Here is a 14,860-nt window from a genome sequence, read left to right as displayed (position 1 = left end):
GTCTCCAATCAGAAAACACGTTTTAATAGCCAGCAGTTCTTTCTCATAGATCATTTCAATAATACTCTTCTCTGTTTCTGAAATACTGTTGGACAAATACGGTACTAGATATAAGGGTTGAGTTGAGTTGTGGACAATACTGCTAAAATGGCAAATGAAGACGCATCTGTTTTCACTATGAACCATAACATTATATTATGGTGTCTTAATATGGGCTCTATTGTAAATGCAGCCTTCAGCTTCTGGAATGCCTGTTCCTGTTCATCCTTCCAGTGTTATTGTATCCCTTGTGTGGTCAGTTATTTACGTGGGTTGAATTAATATTGTAATGTTTTGTATTAATTGTCAGCAGCCGGCACATCCAACAAACTGTTGGACCTCTTTTACTGAGTTTGGGTTAGGCCATTAGTAGACTGCTTTAGCTTTTGAAGCATCTATACTAACACCTTCTCCAGAAATTTTAAAAACTAAAAATGAGAGGCTGTGTACTTTACTTTACAAAGTATGTTTTCGAAGACTAGAGAGCACATTTTGAATATGTTGAAATCTTATTCCACAGTATAATTGTAGATGAGTATATCGTCCCGATACATGACCATGTGTCCATCCAGTAAATCACAAACAATATTGTTCACAAAATGCTGTGCTGAAGGGCAGCTGTGGCAAGACAGAGCTCAAAGTGCATGATAAGGTACTCAAAACATCAGTACTGTATATTGAATGTGGTTTCCCAGTACTATCATCAGATTATATTCTCCTCTTAAACCAAGATTTATGATGATGGTGCAGAAGAACAAAAATGAGGAGGGTGAGTATCTATATCTGATGGTGATGGCATTGAGTCCTCTGTAGTCACTAAACAGTCAGTACTCCCCGTCTGATTTAGATACAAAGGAAATGCGAACATCTGCTGCTAATGTTGTAGCCCTTATTAAACATTTCCTTCAGATATTACTTTAGCCTTCATCTCTTTCAACGACAGGAGGTATATCCTACCATGAGTTATGAGTTTCCCAGGAACTAGGTCGATGACACACTGATACAATGAGGAGGAAGCATGGCTTTACCCTACTAACCAAACACAACATGATATTTATTCTTGTGCTAGTTGTGAGGAGGCGGCTTCAATTGATGAATGACAACACATATCAATATCAATACCTGAGTCTTTTCAAAGCTGTAGATTCAAGGCAATGTATTTTACAATATGCAAGGTCATCTGTGATGGAAGAGCTTCCCGTTTGATTCAAACATTATAGATTCTTGACTAGGTGGTGTATGCATAATCAACTGTGATGGAAGAGCTACACAGTTGATTCATAGGTTATCGATCATTGACCAGGCGGTGCCAAACAAACTAGAGAATGCCAGAACATCTATGAGGTCAAACTTAATCTGTTCCACATATCAAGAGCTATTGTAAGAAAATAGTGATGATCCATACATTCCTGCTATCTTTTCAGGTAGGTTTTTTTCAGTATTTTGGATATACCTCTTTTCTTGAAAGGGGTAATCCATTAAACATCACGAGGCCCGGAATCCACTGATTTAATGCCTCATATAGATGCATAGCAGAAAGCCTGCCCTGGTGAAAAGAGAGGGTTTTTGGAACATCCTTGGATATTTATTGTCACAGATACACTTTAAAGTATGTACACGCTGGATGAGCTCATGCAGATTGGAGTAACAAAGAAACCTCTTACTTGAGAAGAAAAAGAAAGAAGGAAAGTGAGGATGTGATTATACTGCAGAAAGATGGTAAATTATTGGAAATTATGTACAATACTGTCCCCAGATTTTGGGAATGGACTTGCTTGCTCCCAGAAAATGTACAAGGAATTAGTAATTTAATCTCTGAAGTGTCTGTTAATTACACAACTCATTTCCAGCTACAAGTGTTGAGCAACATGCCTCGATGCCCTCTAAGTCTTTGCCTTAGTGGATTCTGGGGCCATCTCATTCAGTAAGTTAAGAGCACTCAGTAGAAGTCTTACATAACAAAGTGTCTCTAACGCTTGTTTCCCTATATTTCTACAGAATGAAGAGAGGTGAACTCTTTGACTACCTCACGGAACAAGTCACTCTCAGCGAGAAGGAGACCAGGTAAGAGAAGTTCACAGAATTGTCATGATTCTGTTCATACCTATATATGAAAGATATTAAAAAAGGGAAGGCCGCATAGTTTTTATCATCAAATTGGTGTTAACGGTTGGGGATCCCAATAATACATTTCTAGGAGATTTAATAGAAGGGGAGGGACAGTGAGTTGATGGAGTTACAACAGGCCGAAAAGAACAGTAAGACAGATGTCTAGTAAACCAGACTGCAAACAAATAAATATTACATATTTACCAATGTAAGGATCCTCAAACTCTACAAATAGTACATTTGCACCACCAGATTCAAAGGTAGTGCAAATTTGAAAGTAAATGGTGAACATTTAAAATTTCACATTGTGTTAAAAATAAACAATCCTAAAACACAATTTAGGGCTGAGAGATGTATGTGAGTTCTTGAAGTCTATATCTTCAAATATAATATTTTCACAGTTCTAACTTTAAATTAAAATGTTCTGTGCACTTTCCATAACTGACCCTGGTAGCTTCCATGTTTGGCACTTATATGTACTATTTGGATTTTGGAGTTCTTCATTTTCTTATTTATTTCAGGGTTTTTCTTTAATAAAGAAAAGTGAATGCTGCATACCAAACAATATTTAAAGGACAATCCTGACAAAGGATATTGCAGCATGAAGGAAGTATACATAAAAGAATTGTTTGATATCCTCACCTTGTCACTGAAATAATAAAATCAATAGTGACAGTCAAGATTACCTATAAGTGTTAAAACAGCTAATTTCCTCTGCTTTACAATAATTGTTATTGAACACGGTAGCCAAGGATGGATATTTAGAACTACATCTTAATCTGTTACATAAGGGATCTGACTGAATAGTTTCTCATCAAGATAAAATCTAACTTAAAAATCACATTAAATTACAGTTGTCAAAATGATTGTATAGATTCTAGAGGTAAGCTTCCATCTATTCATACTAATGGGCTATCCTTCATGCTAAGGATCATGATGTCAGGGTATCCTTAGGTAGTAATTGAAACAAAATAAAGCAAATGGAAAAAATCAGAAGACGAAAGAACAAAACACCATCCTAGTTACAAAAGTCATATTCCTCAAATACATGCTTCACCCTACCACGCAGGTTTGGGAATCATTTAAGGAGTTTTTCCATAAAATATATTTCCTGAGATTTGGTTTAACTAAAAAGAAAAGCCATGTAGTAGGAATACAGAGATTTTTACATATTGAAGATTATGGCCAAATGTATCCACATATTTCTCCCTTTTAATTTTAATGTGATAATATGTTCGCTATTGTGTCTGATTCACACATGATTTGGATAGCACACCCAAGAACATCACGCATGGTTTGAGAGCCTGGTTTCCCTTTTCCAAAAATACAACATAGTTTTAAGCACCACTGCAAGTAAAATGTGAAACTGAATGTCCATCCTGTAAGTCTAATCTGTCAGGGGTGCCTTGAATACTCCTAAACTCATTCATTCTGGATTTATGGTGAAATTTACCCTGAAAATATTGCTGTTCATTATTTCAATCTTCTTCCAAAAAGGTCTGATTTTGGAGCATTCATCCAACATCTAAAGAAAGGATCTGCACCTGTCCCTAGAGTGCCTGCAAGTGTCATTAGTAACTGTTATACTTGTCCCTGCTGCCCAGCTTGGAATGTGTGATGTAAGAGCCTGCTAGAATGTTCACTTTGTGATTAACTCGTGCTTTGCTGTTTGTGACCCGGAGAGATGGTTGTTTTATTTTTCTCACTTAACTCGGAGCAAAATAAGCCTTTCAAGAGACAGTTAAAGTAATTGCCGTTGAAGTGTGCGATGTTTAAACCTGTGTGAAAGTTCGGTTTTTACACGCGCACATCTTACCTTGCCTGCCTGTTCTCCGTGTGACGTCTGGTCCTACGTGAGGTGGCTCGAGGATTTCATGCTGATTATCGACGCTTTGCTGCTCTAACGTGCCGGTAGCCATCCGGCAGAACGTGAACTGCGTGCCTCCATTTTAGCTTGATGCAATCACTTGAAACCATGGAAACCCTACGTTTTTGAAGTTGGGGCCATGGAGCTTTTACAGTTAAATTTACACCTACATTGTGGAGCAGGGTTGCAGCGCATTTCACGGAGACAGCAAGGAAATGTGAGGAAGTGTCAAAATGCCTCGTGTTTCAGCTGGGACACTTCAGGAAAAGGTACTGTTGTGATGACTTCTGCCGCAATTAACCATATGCACTGGCATGTCGATGTGAAGAAGATGAAAAAGTCAGTGCAGGGAATGTCTCAACAAACTTCTAAATGCACTCTATGGTTTTTGGATTGTGTTTTGGGTTGTGGATTCCAGAAGTTTAAGGACAGACATCTCTACCCTGTGAGGACCTCGGGTGAGACATCGCTCACCGGAGCTACTTAATTGCTATTTATTTGTACTTGCATTACATTTTCCTATATGTACAATTTACTTCTGTTTAAATGGTTCTGTGCAGGTGGCGGTGGGGGTTGCGATAGGAGCTAAGTGCTCTGCATTTGGTTAAGTGCCCTGTGTTTTTGTGGGGTTGAGATAGGAGCTAAGTGCGCTGTGTTGAGATAGGAGCTCAGCTCTGTGTTTTGTTAAGTGCCCTGTGTTTTTGTTCATAGGATGGTCTTTAAGTTTAAGGGAGTTGTGTGTTTGAAATGTCACTCGGCATTATGTGCTTTGTTGCTTTTGGGTTGTGGAGTGTTAACTTTAATACTTACTTGAAGTTTAATGGAGCTTGGAGTTCCAATGTTTAAATATTTGCATGGAGTTTCAGGGAGCTTAGAGCTCCATCTTTAAACATTTTAATGGAATTTGACGGAACTTGGAGTTCCACTTTCATATATTTTATTTTTATGGAGTTTGAGGGAACTTGGAGTTCCACTTTGAAATATTTTATTTTTGTGGAGTTTTGTGGGAACTTGGAGTTCCACTTTGAAATATTTTATTTTCGTGGAGTCTTGTGGGAACTTGGAGTTCCACTGTGCTGTTACGCCATGAGTTGGGACCTTTTGCCTCTTACTGACCTGGCCAGTTGGTTTGTTTGGTTTTTGGGTTGAGTATGTGATGCGTGGGCGTGATAGTGTGTTGGTTGTTTCGTTGTGTCAGTGATGTTTGTTTAAGGAAGAGAGAAGGTGGTGTGAATGTTGTTTATTACTTTGCGTGATTGGTTTGTGAAGTTGTTAAATTGCTAATCTTATCTTGTTTTACATTTATGTGGAAATTGCGTGTTGTGACTTGCTATCTCATTTACTCTCCGCAATTTCTATTCATCTCTCTCATTCATCAAATCAAAGAAGGGAGATGTGTTATACTTGTCCCTGCTGCCCAGCTTGGAATGTGTGATGTAAGAGCCTGCTAGAATGTTCTGTGTGGATGTCTGGCAGTTGAATGTGGGCTGAGTGGCAGGAGGCCACTCCTGGTGGGGTTTTCCTCCTTTATATCTTAAGTAACATCTTACCTTAATAAAGGAGCATCAAGAAAGTACCTGGACTACCCTGCCTTATTTACAACAGTAACACTTGTTATAATCAATGTTTTCTTGGTATACATGGTGTTCTATGAATTAAATCTACATTGGCCTGTTTAGGAGGATGTTTTAGGAAAGAATTAAAAATAATAGTGCATATTGTTTTCATTGAAATGTTTAGTCTAGGATTTTCCACGTCTCTTTGTTTGAATTAACAAAGAGGGATAAGTCTAAGTCACCATTATGGAAACAGATACTTCCATGCCTTTTTCAATTAAGGGACAGAAAAAACTTGACTATACTAGGCATTGATTGACTTGACAAATGTGATCCTCTACAAGACACCTTTTAGTTTGATGAGGTTGTAGTATTTGATATTTGGAAGTCTGATGTCATGTAGTTCCTATATCACCCATATAGGATTTGCCCGTTTGGATAATATAAACTGTAGGATTGGTGGCAGATTGACTCTGTACACCCCGTCGAGAATGTCAGACTTTCTGTTTTAACTAGCTCACAGTGCCACTAGAATCTCCTCTTATACGGGAGAGGCTAGTTCTTGGCAACCTCAGAACATGACAACCCTGATCCCCCAGAATCGTGGAAACAATGTACTACCTTTCGCTCAGTCACTCGTGCTCACTTACTTGGTCTCAGAGAGTTACAAAGAAGAAACAGTCGGGCATGTTACAATAAGAATTTATTGCACAGTTGTTCTTCTAGTGTAAAGTAGATGTGCTGCAACAACCGTAAGACAGTGGCAGATATATATGATTAGCAGTACAGTGAGAATAAAAGGATAGTACAGTTCTACCATCTTGCAATAATCATGAAGACATACATGAATATAAAATGCATGATAAAAAGAGAGCGCGTACTCCTACGATGCCTGTCTAGATGTACCTAAGTGTACCTAGCATGTGAGTAGGTATGAAGCCAAGAATCCGTCTAGGATTTAGTCAAACCCCATTGCCTGAAGTGAGAGAGTGTGGGACCCCGTCCTGGTCTCGAATCGGACACCCCATGAGGGCTGGGTTAGACCACTGTCAGCTGGGGGATCTGCATGTAGAAGTCTCGGCTTCACTGGTCAGTGTGTCGGCTGGGAAGTCTCAGTCTCCTCTTCCTAACCCAAGTAAGATGTGCTGTATTTATACAAAAAGTATCTAGGGTTCCTTTGTCCCTTGTTTCTTGTATTAGCCATTGTTGGATTTGAGGATGATGTATGAGATGAATCTTGTATGTAGATATTATGCAGGTGGTGTAGCCCCTGCGTGGTTTCGAAGAACCCTTATGAATATTCATTCATACTGTATGAGTCCATTGATAAAGTTATAGGATGCTAATGTTGGGGGGAAAACCATCCTCTTGCGCCCAGGACTAGAACTATTTATTTATAAGGTTTTATGGTAAAGGCTCAATCCTAAAGGCTCATTACTATTACTGTGTAGTATAAGGGAGATAATGTAGGTGAAGGTATATGATATTACCCAGGCCTATATTAGGGTACATATATGGAACATAACACCGATTCAGTAATGTATTTCTGCATATGATAAAGGATGAGCTTTTTTGCACATATCCTGAAGTCTAAGCATCCTAGGAACTCCCTCCAAATAACCTAATGTGGAGGATGAGCTTGTGTTTTTATTTAAATAATGGTCCATAATGGAACAAACATTGTATCCTCAAACCATATTTTTGTTATCTAGTACAAGTATTGCTTGTACAGTGTCCACACATTTTGTGAGAGATGCTTTTTAATGTGATGCCCACTTACCAGCGTGGATAGAAGTGGATGCAACGAGTCTGTCTCGGCCTCACTTGCCATAAAGGACAGGTGGACAGAAATGGAGAGCTGAAAAAACACTAGCTCCCTTTTACCACTAGAAAAGAAGTCTGATAATCTAAAGAGTTGGCTATGGTGTGCCCACATCTGTCCCTCTCTAATGTCAAGTTTACTTACACAATTCGCTGCTTTCTATTCAAACACTTGAAGTTATTTATTTTATCTACAGATCTGACAAAGAAGCTAAGTAGTGGCAACATTGTAATTGCATAATTATGATGGGTGTTAAGATCATTTTATTTGTTTCCATGCACCTCCACCCCCAATGAAGGGTAATTAGGAGATCAATATCAGAGATCCTCTCTAATGTAATGACCGCATTAACAATAGATACACAGTTTATGAAGTTTATCAGTTTTTCATTAGTGATAACCCCAAACACTTAGAGGGCCTTTATGGATTATTACTCCCCGTCGCCAGTCATACCTTTCTTACAGTGTAGTTTGTGTGCTATGCATTTTTTTCATATTCCATTGATAACTTGAAAGAAGGGAGTAATCATTAATAAACTGCAGTGTGGCTGGAATTCAGGATTCCATCTCTAAGACAAAGAGAATAATACAATCTACATAAGCAGCCAATGAATAGGATTTGGTGTCAATCGTCATTCCTTATAACATTTTCTCATCCTTTAAAGCTTTCATTTTTTTTTTTTAATTTGTTTTTATTGCAGAATTATAGATGCGACATCGAGGTGGGTCAACCAATACACTCATGACATTGCAAAACATATCTGCGTCCGTTAAATTGTACACAGCCATTTAGCCCACATCCCGGAGGCTGGGCGGCGTACCGGATCGTTCCTGCAACCTGTGAGGGTGGTCATCTCATGGAGATGTCTAGGCAACAACACAATCTAGTATCTGCTTTTATACCCCCCAAACTCCTTCCCCCCACTAATCACCGTCAAATACAGTTATACACCCTACATGGGCAACACCAGTGTCATCAGCGCCCACTTTAGCAGGGCCAAGTCGGTACCTTTCTTCAGTGGCTAGCTCTGGAGACTGTCGGCCTTTACTCCTTGCAAACCCAGAATGTGCTGCCTGGTACACCCTGTCCTGTAATGACAACCCCCGAAACCCTGCTGCAGGCACTCTTCCTAACAATACGACGGTACCCTAAGAACACCCTTACAACCTTCCCATCCCCCCAACTTGCTGCTGATATGGGTTATAAATGTCAATCTTGAGAGAAGAGTTCACCACTAGTCGGGTGTTTGCAGTCTATTTTCCGATCCCCATGGAACTCCGCCCTCCGAATGTGCCTAGTCTTCGTCCTCTATCAGGTAGTCTCACAGAGCCTGCACTATCATCTCCCAGGCCCTTGCCATCTCTAAGCTCTTTTCATTATCAGTCCTGGTCGCCTGTCGCATTCTGATCACACTCTCACAGCCGGACCACTTCAGCAACTCATTCGTCCATCTCCTCACTGATGGGCCCTCTCTGGATTTCCAGTGCCAGGTAATCTCTCTCTGGGCCAAGCCGGAGCTTGGAGGTGCTTAGCACTGGCACCTAATTATCAGGGCCGGGTCTACACAGTCACACTGCATTAAGTGCACCTGCGGTCCCGTCAGTAATTGATTTATGTGACTCGAGTGTGGCACTGGCAGAGAGAGCGTGTGCTGCTGCTGTACCGTTCGTGCTGTGCGCTGCAGCCACTTAGTTTTAGTTACCCCGTCGTTATTGTTGCCTAAATACTTACTGTGTGTGACTGTTTAAATGGTGACGTGACGTGAGTGATTCAATTATTTCTCCTCCTCACTCTTTCTTCAAACTTCCGGCGGCCGGCCTTGGATCAGTGTTGCTAGCCTAGTGGAGTGGGCGGGACACTGTATAGTAGTTGTTGTTGGGCAGGGCAGGGCTTTGCCTGGGCTGGGTCTTCCTCTGGGGGGTTGGGGCTTTGCGCGGCAGAGGCAGCGACGCGTGCGCGGATTTGAGTGCGCGCGCATTCGCTGGTTTAATTTTGCCTCAGCAATGCCCACCCCAGCATACCCGCACCGCACCTCACCACTGAATTTCCAACGCAGCCTTTCAAAGAAGTAGAGGTGTGGGTGTCGGCCGGGACCTGCTCCTTGGACGACGTTGAGCCTGAGTGAGGCAGGTACCGTTGGCTAGAGTGACTACTGCTGCAGAGTAGACAGTACATAGCTCTGCTCAACAGGTGAGGGCGAGCGAGGCATAGCCTGGGCAGTGGGTATGCCGGTGGCCTATAAATACAGCTGCGCATGTGAGGCAGGGCAGGGCAGGGCCTGGCAGGCCGCAGGGGGCGCCGTGATAGTGATTACTCATTACGGTTTTTGTATTTTTAATTATTATGTTGATTGTGTCTGGTCGCGTCGTGATGGCCTGGGGTAGGCCGGCGCTGGCGGCTAAATCATGATTTAAATAAGCTGCGCCGGTGAGGCAGGGCAGGATTACTGTTTTTTCATCATAATGATGTTGATTGGTGACTGGTGGTGAGTGACTTGTCTGGTTTGATCATGATGGCCTGGGGTAGTAGGCGGCGTATGCCGGTGACAGCAAAATCATGATGTATTACAAAATAAGTAGAGCTGCGCAGGTGAGGCCTACTGCTGGTTTTAATAAACTGCACTTTTTTATCATTATGTTGATGCGGGGTCACTCTGATCATAAGGATGAGGTTTGCTTTGATTTGATTATGATTATCACGATGATCATGTTGCTAGTAGTGTGCACAGTGACTGCAGGCTATTGTTGCGGCGTGGGCCGGCCCAGGGTGCCTGGATAGATAGATCAGTCCTTGCCCTTATACATTCAGTTTCGGTTCAGAGCAGGCTCCTGAAATCTGTGGGGGTTGGGGCTGTGGCTGTGCGTGGCAAGCAGCGTGCGCATATTTTTTCACCTTGTAATGCGTGCGCATTCACTGCTTGTAACGGTGCCACCACACCCCAACATATACCCGCACTTGCTCAGGCAGCTCTGAGGCCCGCTCACCACAACCGGCACCGTCCTAGTCATCATGGCCCGGTGTCCAGCCAGCCCAGCCAGCCGCCGATCAAAGTAGTGGTGATCGGATCGGGTGATGATTGACTTTGTCATTTGTGCACAGTACATTAACATGGTCCAGGCTAGCCTAGTGCACAAGAACGATCAATGCGGATTGCTGTGTGATGTAAGTTTGTAAGTGCAGTCAAGTAATACTGCATAATGATAACACACACCAAAGCCACCACTGTCAAATATTTAAAAAGTACATTCGGTTTAAGGGTTTGGCAATGGTGAAAACTTGAGTCCAAGAGTTTATTAAATTATTTTACACATACATAAAAGCAGGAAGTCCAATTTGTTCTGTACAGCAGATAAAACCCCTCAAAATAAAAGAAAAATGTGGAAAATTACAATGACCACGGTAAAGGTCTCCTTTTCCTGGGGTTTTAGTTCTCCATTCATGCCATATTTTCACAAGTGGTTCTCTGTTCTTTCAGATCAGCTCATGTCCATAGGTCACGTACCATATTCCAAAAATAGCTCCACCGAGACGAGATTTGCAGCTGCATGATCAAATATCCTCCAAGTCCAACCAAGAAATAAACCTGCACTATCCAGTGCGATGAGGAGAGCATTCAACGCACTTCCAGCTGTGAACGTGAACATAGGAAGAATTCTTGCTAGTTTTGCTTCTGGCATCTTTGTACATACTGCTGCAAGGACTGTCGTAATGGCCCCCGACACACCAAGTTATGGACAAAATCGTCCTGTGGCCGTTTTTGCAAGGTAGCTGGCAAAACTTGAGATAACACCTGCGCTGACAAAAACACTGCCATGAACTGCTCCCTTCACAATATGGATACTATACTTGAAGAAAAACTCCACAACACATACATATTTGCTGCCATGTGAAACAGAGAGAAATGACTGAATGTTGACTGAATCATCGATAGGCAAAGAGTTTTGGAGACCGGGTTAGAAGTGAAGTATTTAATCATTGGGCGCTGCATGGACGGCACTTTCCAGAGACAGAATATTAAGACATTTGCTGCTATGATTCCTGCCGCCATCTGTTGCCTTTTAGTCAGGCTGTTCCACCACTTTTTCACCTGTTTTTATTAAATCCAATTCTTTTTTGGCATCCTGGTATCCAGCCAATCTGCCTGTACCTCATCAAACTAGCATTGGACTCTGAATTTCAGTGCTTCATACTGCCAAATAGAAGCAGAATCCTATGCACAACCTGTAAACCCAACAGTAAAAACTAAAGGTTTAAATAGGCGCTTTACTGAATTGGAGGTGGTCTGAAAGACAGTCTCCTGCAATGGTGGCTTCTCAGGATTTTGCTCTTCAACATTTTTGCGTGCTTTCCGAAATCCATGTCTTTGCTGTGTGAATAATGTAAACCTGTGTCCGTAGTTCCGTGTCTGTGTCAGGCTGTCCTGAATCCAGCCTTGTGCTCTGCAGCTCCTCAGTACCAAAGTCCCACAGGCCATTCCACAGGACTTCTCTCACATTGACTTCGGTTTTAATTCACAGGACTCCTTCACAGTTGCACTGCAGACTGGAGCACGTCTCAATTTTATGTGCAGTATCTCACCTTGAGTCAGTTAGATACACTCACTAACTTTTTGTTGTAACAAATTGGTTGTGCAAGAACCAAAATTGAAAGCGATAGGGGTGCTGGTGCGACCGATAATAGCAGCATGATGTTCGCTTGAAGGTACTGACCAGCGACATTGCGTAACACCGAGGCCGCTGTTACATGCTGAAATAGTTACACACAATGGTTGCGGAGTGCTAACAGCACCTCTTGTGAGGGGAGCTCTTTTACTGTACAGTGCCAGAATGATACAACACAAGAAAGTCAATATCTCATGTGAGTGACACTGGAGACTCTAGGTAAACAATGACCTGTCGATCAAAGCAATGAGCATATTTCATATAACACTATGGGGGTAGGGGTGTCAGTTTGCCACTATATCCTTTTTGTAAAAGCAGCTGCTGCTGAGTTCCTGGGCTCCAGTAATATTCAGGCATAAAGTAAATTGTCAAGATAACTCTGGTGATTAATCGTCTACCCGGAGAGAGCCAGGAGCTTTGTCTAGGTGAAGCTGTGACTGCTTCAAAGGTGGTACAGGGTTATATACCTGCTGCAAAGAACGTTTACCATGCAGATCAAAAAAGTGCATATAATGTAAAATAGGTCAGTGTGTTACTGCTTCTGTCGGAGAGATCCTTTTTGTTATTTGCAGTTTGCGAGTTAAAATCCTATCATAGAACAGCAAGCTATTAACTAGTCTGTCTGTCATCAAAGAGCTGCATGCAAACAGCAAGTTATATATTAGAGCTAAATGTTTTGTTGGGCAATCTTTCATTATCCTAATCTTGCAAAAGGGTCTAATGTGGGTAGAAATCAATTCTTATTGAAGAGAACCGCTAACAATGCTGTTATGTTTTAGATTCTAAATTTGCCCTTTTCCAGACTTTGAACTCTTAAAGTATATTGCCTACAATGACAATCATGGATGACATGTGGCTCCTATACCTTGTAGTCCTGTCTGATGTAATATTCCCTATATACTGATTTACACACGTAGGATTGTATCTATGCAATGTGTGAATGATGCAAAGTGATCTGACACCTTACACTGGTATGAGAGGCGCTATTAAAATACATTAATATAAGACAGTGGTTATGGAGACTTGAAGCCAAGGGCAGTGTTAAAGGGTGGTTCCAGCACCACTGGCTTGGGTGCCTTTCTATGACATTTTAATGCTTTCTTGCTTGAGTGCCTTTGTGTGATGCTTCTATGCTTTCTGGCCTGGTTGGGTGACTTTGTGTGACGTTTCTATGATTTCTGGCCTGGGTGCCGTGACATTTCCATTAATGATTTTAGCTAATTTATTCCAAAATTGTGCTTTAAATGCACTTTTGAGTTTATCTTTTTCAAAATGTTCACAGGGCAGGGGAACCTCCTATCAAAGCCTTACTATGAGGAAAGCTCCCTTGCTGAAATTCAAATCAACCAGGTATATATTACCTCTGACTTTTAGCAGTGCCAGTTGAAGGCGTGGGTGGAGCTAATATAGCAAGTGGGTGGAGCCAGTGGAGGAAGTGGGAGGAGCCAGAGAAAACTAGGTGTGGCCTCTGACAAACATTTGAGCACCTGCACTTCATATTTTACAAATTAAGCACTGCTCTGGGCCAATATAAGTCCCAGGTCAATAAACTTGCTCGTGACTTTTGTCTTTGCCGTGTGAGGGAACCAAAGCAGCAGGCATGCCGCCATATCAAAGTCCACCTCCCGATCCGTAACTGCATTCAGAAGCTCTCCCACCTCTGGCCAGTAAGTCCCCAACTTCGGGCATCCCCACAGCAAGTGATCCAGCTCGACCTCCGGTGCCAAACACCTCGGGCAAGCCGCATCCTGTACGTGAAAGTGTCGCCTGAGTTTCCCCGGAGTCAGATAGGCTCTGTGTAGTATGAAGAAGTGCACCTGTTGGAAGCGGGCATTCCTACTACCCTTCCACGTCCGTTTCAATATGTGGCCCCAGACCGTGTCTGGTATGGGTTTGCCTATGCTTTCCTCCCATTTCGTCTTCAGCTTATGTAACAGCTCCAGACCCTCGTTTAACATTCTAGACTGGAGGCAGGTCACTGCTTTAAATGTACCCGCAGCCATAACCACGTACTGGCAGGCCATGGTCACATCCGGTTCCGCCAGCCCTCCCTTCCAGTGCTTTTGAATCGCTGCAACCACCGCCGCATGCAGGAGATAGTGCCCATCCGGGAGACCAAACTGGTCGCGCAATTCCCGGAAGGGAGCCAGCTCCCCATCTATATACAGGTCTCCCACCATCTGTAGCCCTAGCTCCTCCCACTCCAACAACGGGGACCAATCACCCCCATGCGGCAGCGCCGTCAGCATCCCGAGCGGGATCTCCGGCGCGTACGGTCGGGCCACCTTCGCTCGTCTCAGACTCCTGTGCCAGCACAACCGAAGAGTCCTTTCCTCCATGGTGAGAGCACCCAACTCTAGCTTCTGTTGCATGACTATGTACGACAAAACATGTCGCTGGATACCTGTCCCTCTCGTCTGGTCCGGGCCTCTAAATTCTCTGGCAATGCTTTGGGTCAATACCTGCAGTTGAGCCGCCAGGTAATATAGTTCAAAGTCTGGAACCGCCAGCCCTCCCTCCAGTTTGGTTCTGACCAAGGTATTCAGTGCCACCCTACGTCTTCCATGTCCCCAAAGGAAGTCAATAATCATGGTCCTCAAATCTTTGAAGATCCGCTGAGGGATCCAGACAGGTAGGATACTGAGGAAGTAATACAACAGCCGTGGCAGCGCTACCATCTTCAACAATGCCACTCGGCCTTGTACCGATAGAGGGAGGGAGGCCCAGAAGGACATACACCCCTTCAGCGCCCTTATACATCGCCCTATGTTTCCCTCCAACAAGCTGGCGGCGTCGTGGTAAACCC

At 42.8% G+C, this 14,860-nt stretch overlaps 1 protein-coding gene and 1 pseudogene across 1 annotated transcript in view; one reads left to right on the top strand and one right to left on the bottom strand.

The window, feature by feature from the left end:
* LOC147729732 (phosphorylase b kinase gamma catalytic chain, skeletal muscle/heart isoform-like) overlaps positions 1–14,860 on the top strand; it is a 229,995-nt gene that overhangs the window by 150,522 nt on the left and 64,613 nt on the right. The window contains exon 5 of the mRNA XM_086954616.1: positions 2,038–2,103. Coding sequence (XP_086810742.1) covers positions 2,038–2,103 — 66 coding nt within the window. The remainder of the gene's footprint in view (positions 1–2,037; positions 2,104–14,860) is intronic.
* On the bottom strand, positions 10,697–11,867 carry LOC147729733 (presenilin-associated rhomboid-like protein, mitochondrial; annotated as a pseudogene).

The sequence above is a fragment of the Lissotriton vulgaris genome, chromosome 2_1 (genome assembly GCF_964263255.1).
Source record: "Lissotriton vulgaris chromosome 2_1, aLisVul1.2, whole genome shotgun sequence".
NCBI lineage: Eukaryota > Metazoa > Chordata > Amphibia > Caudata > Salamandridae > Lissotriton > Lissotriton vulgaris.
Note: the sequence above shows the minus strand (reverse complement) of the source record. Positions and strands in the feature narration are given on the sequence as shown.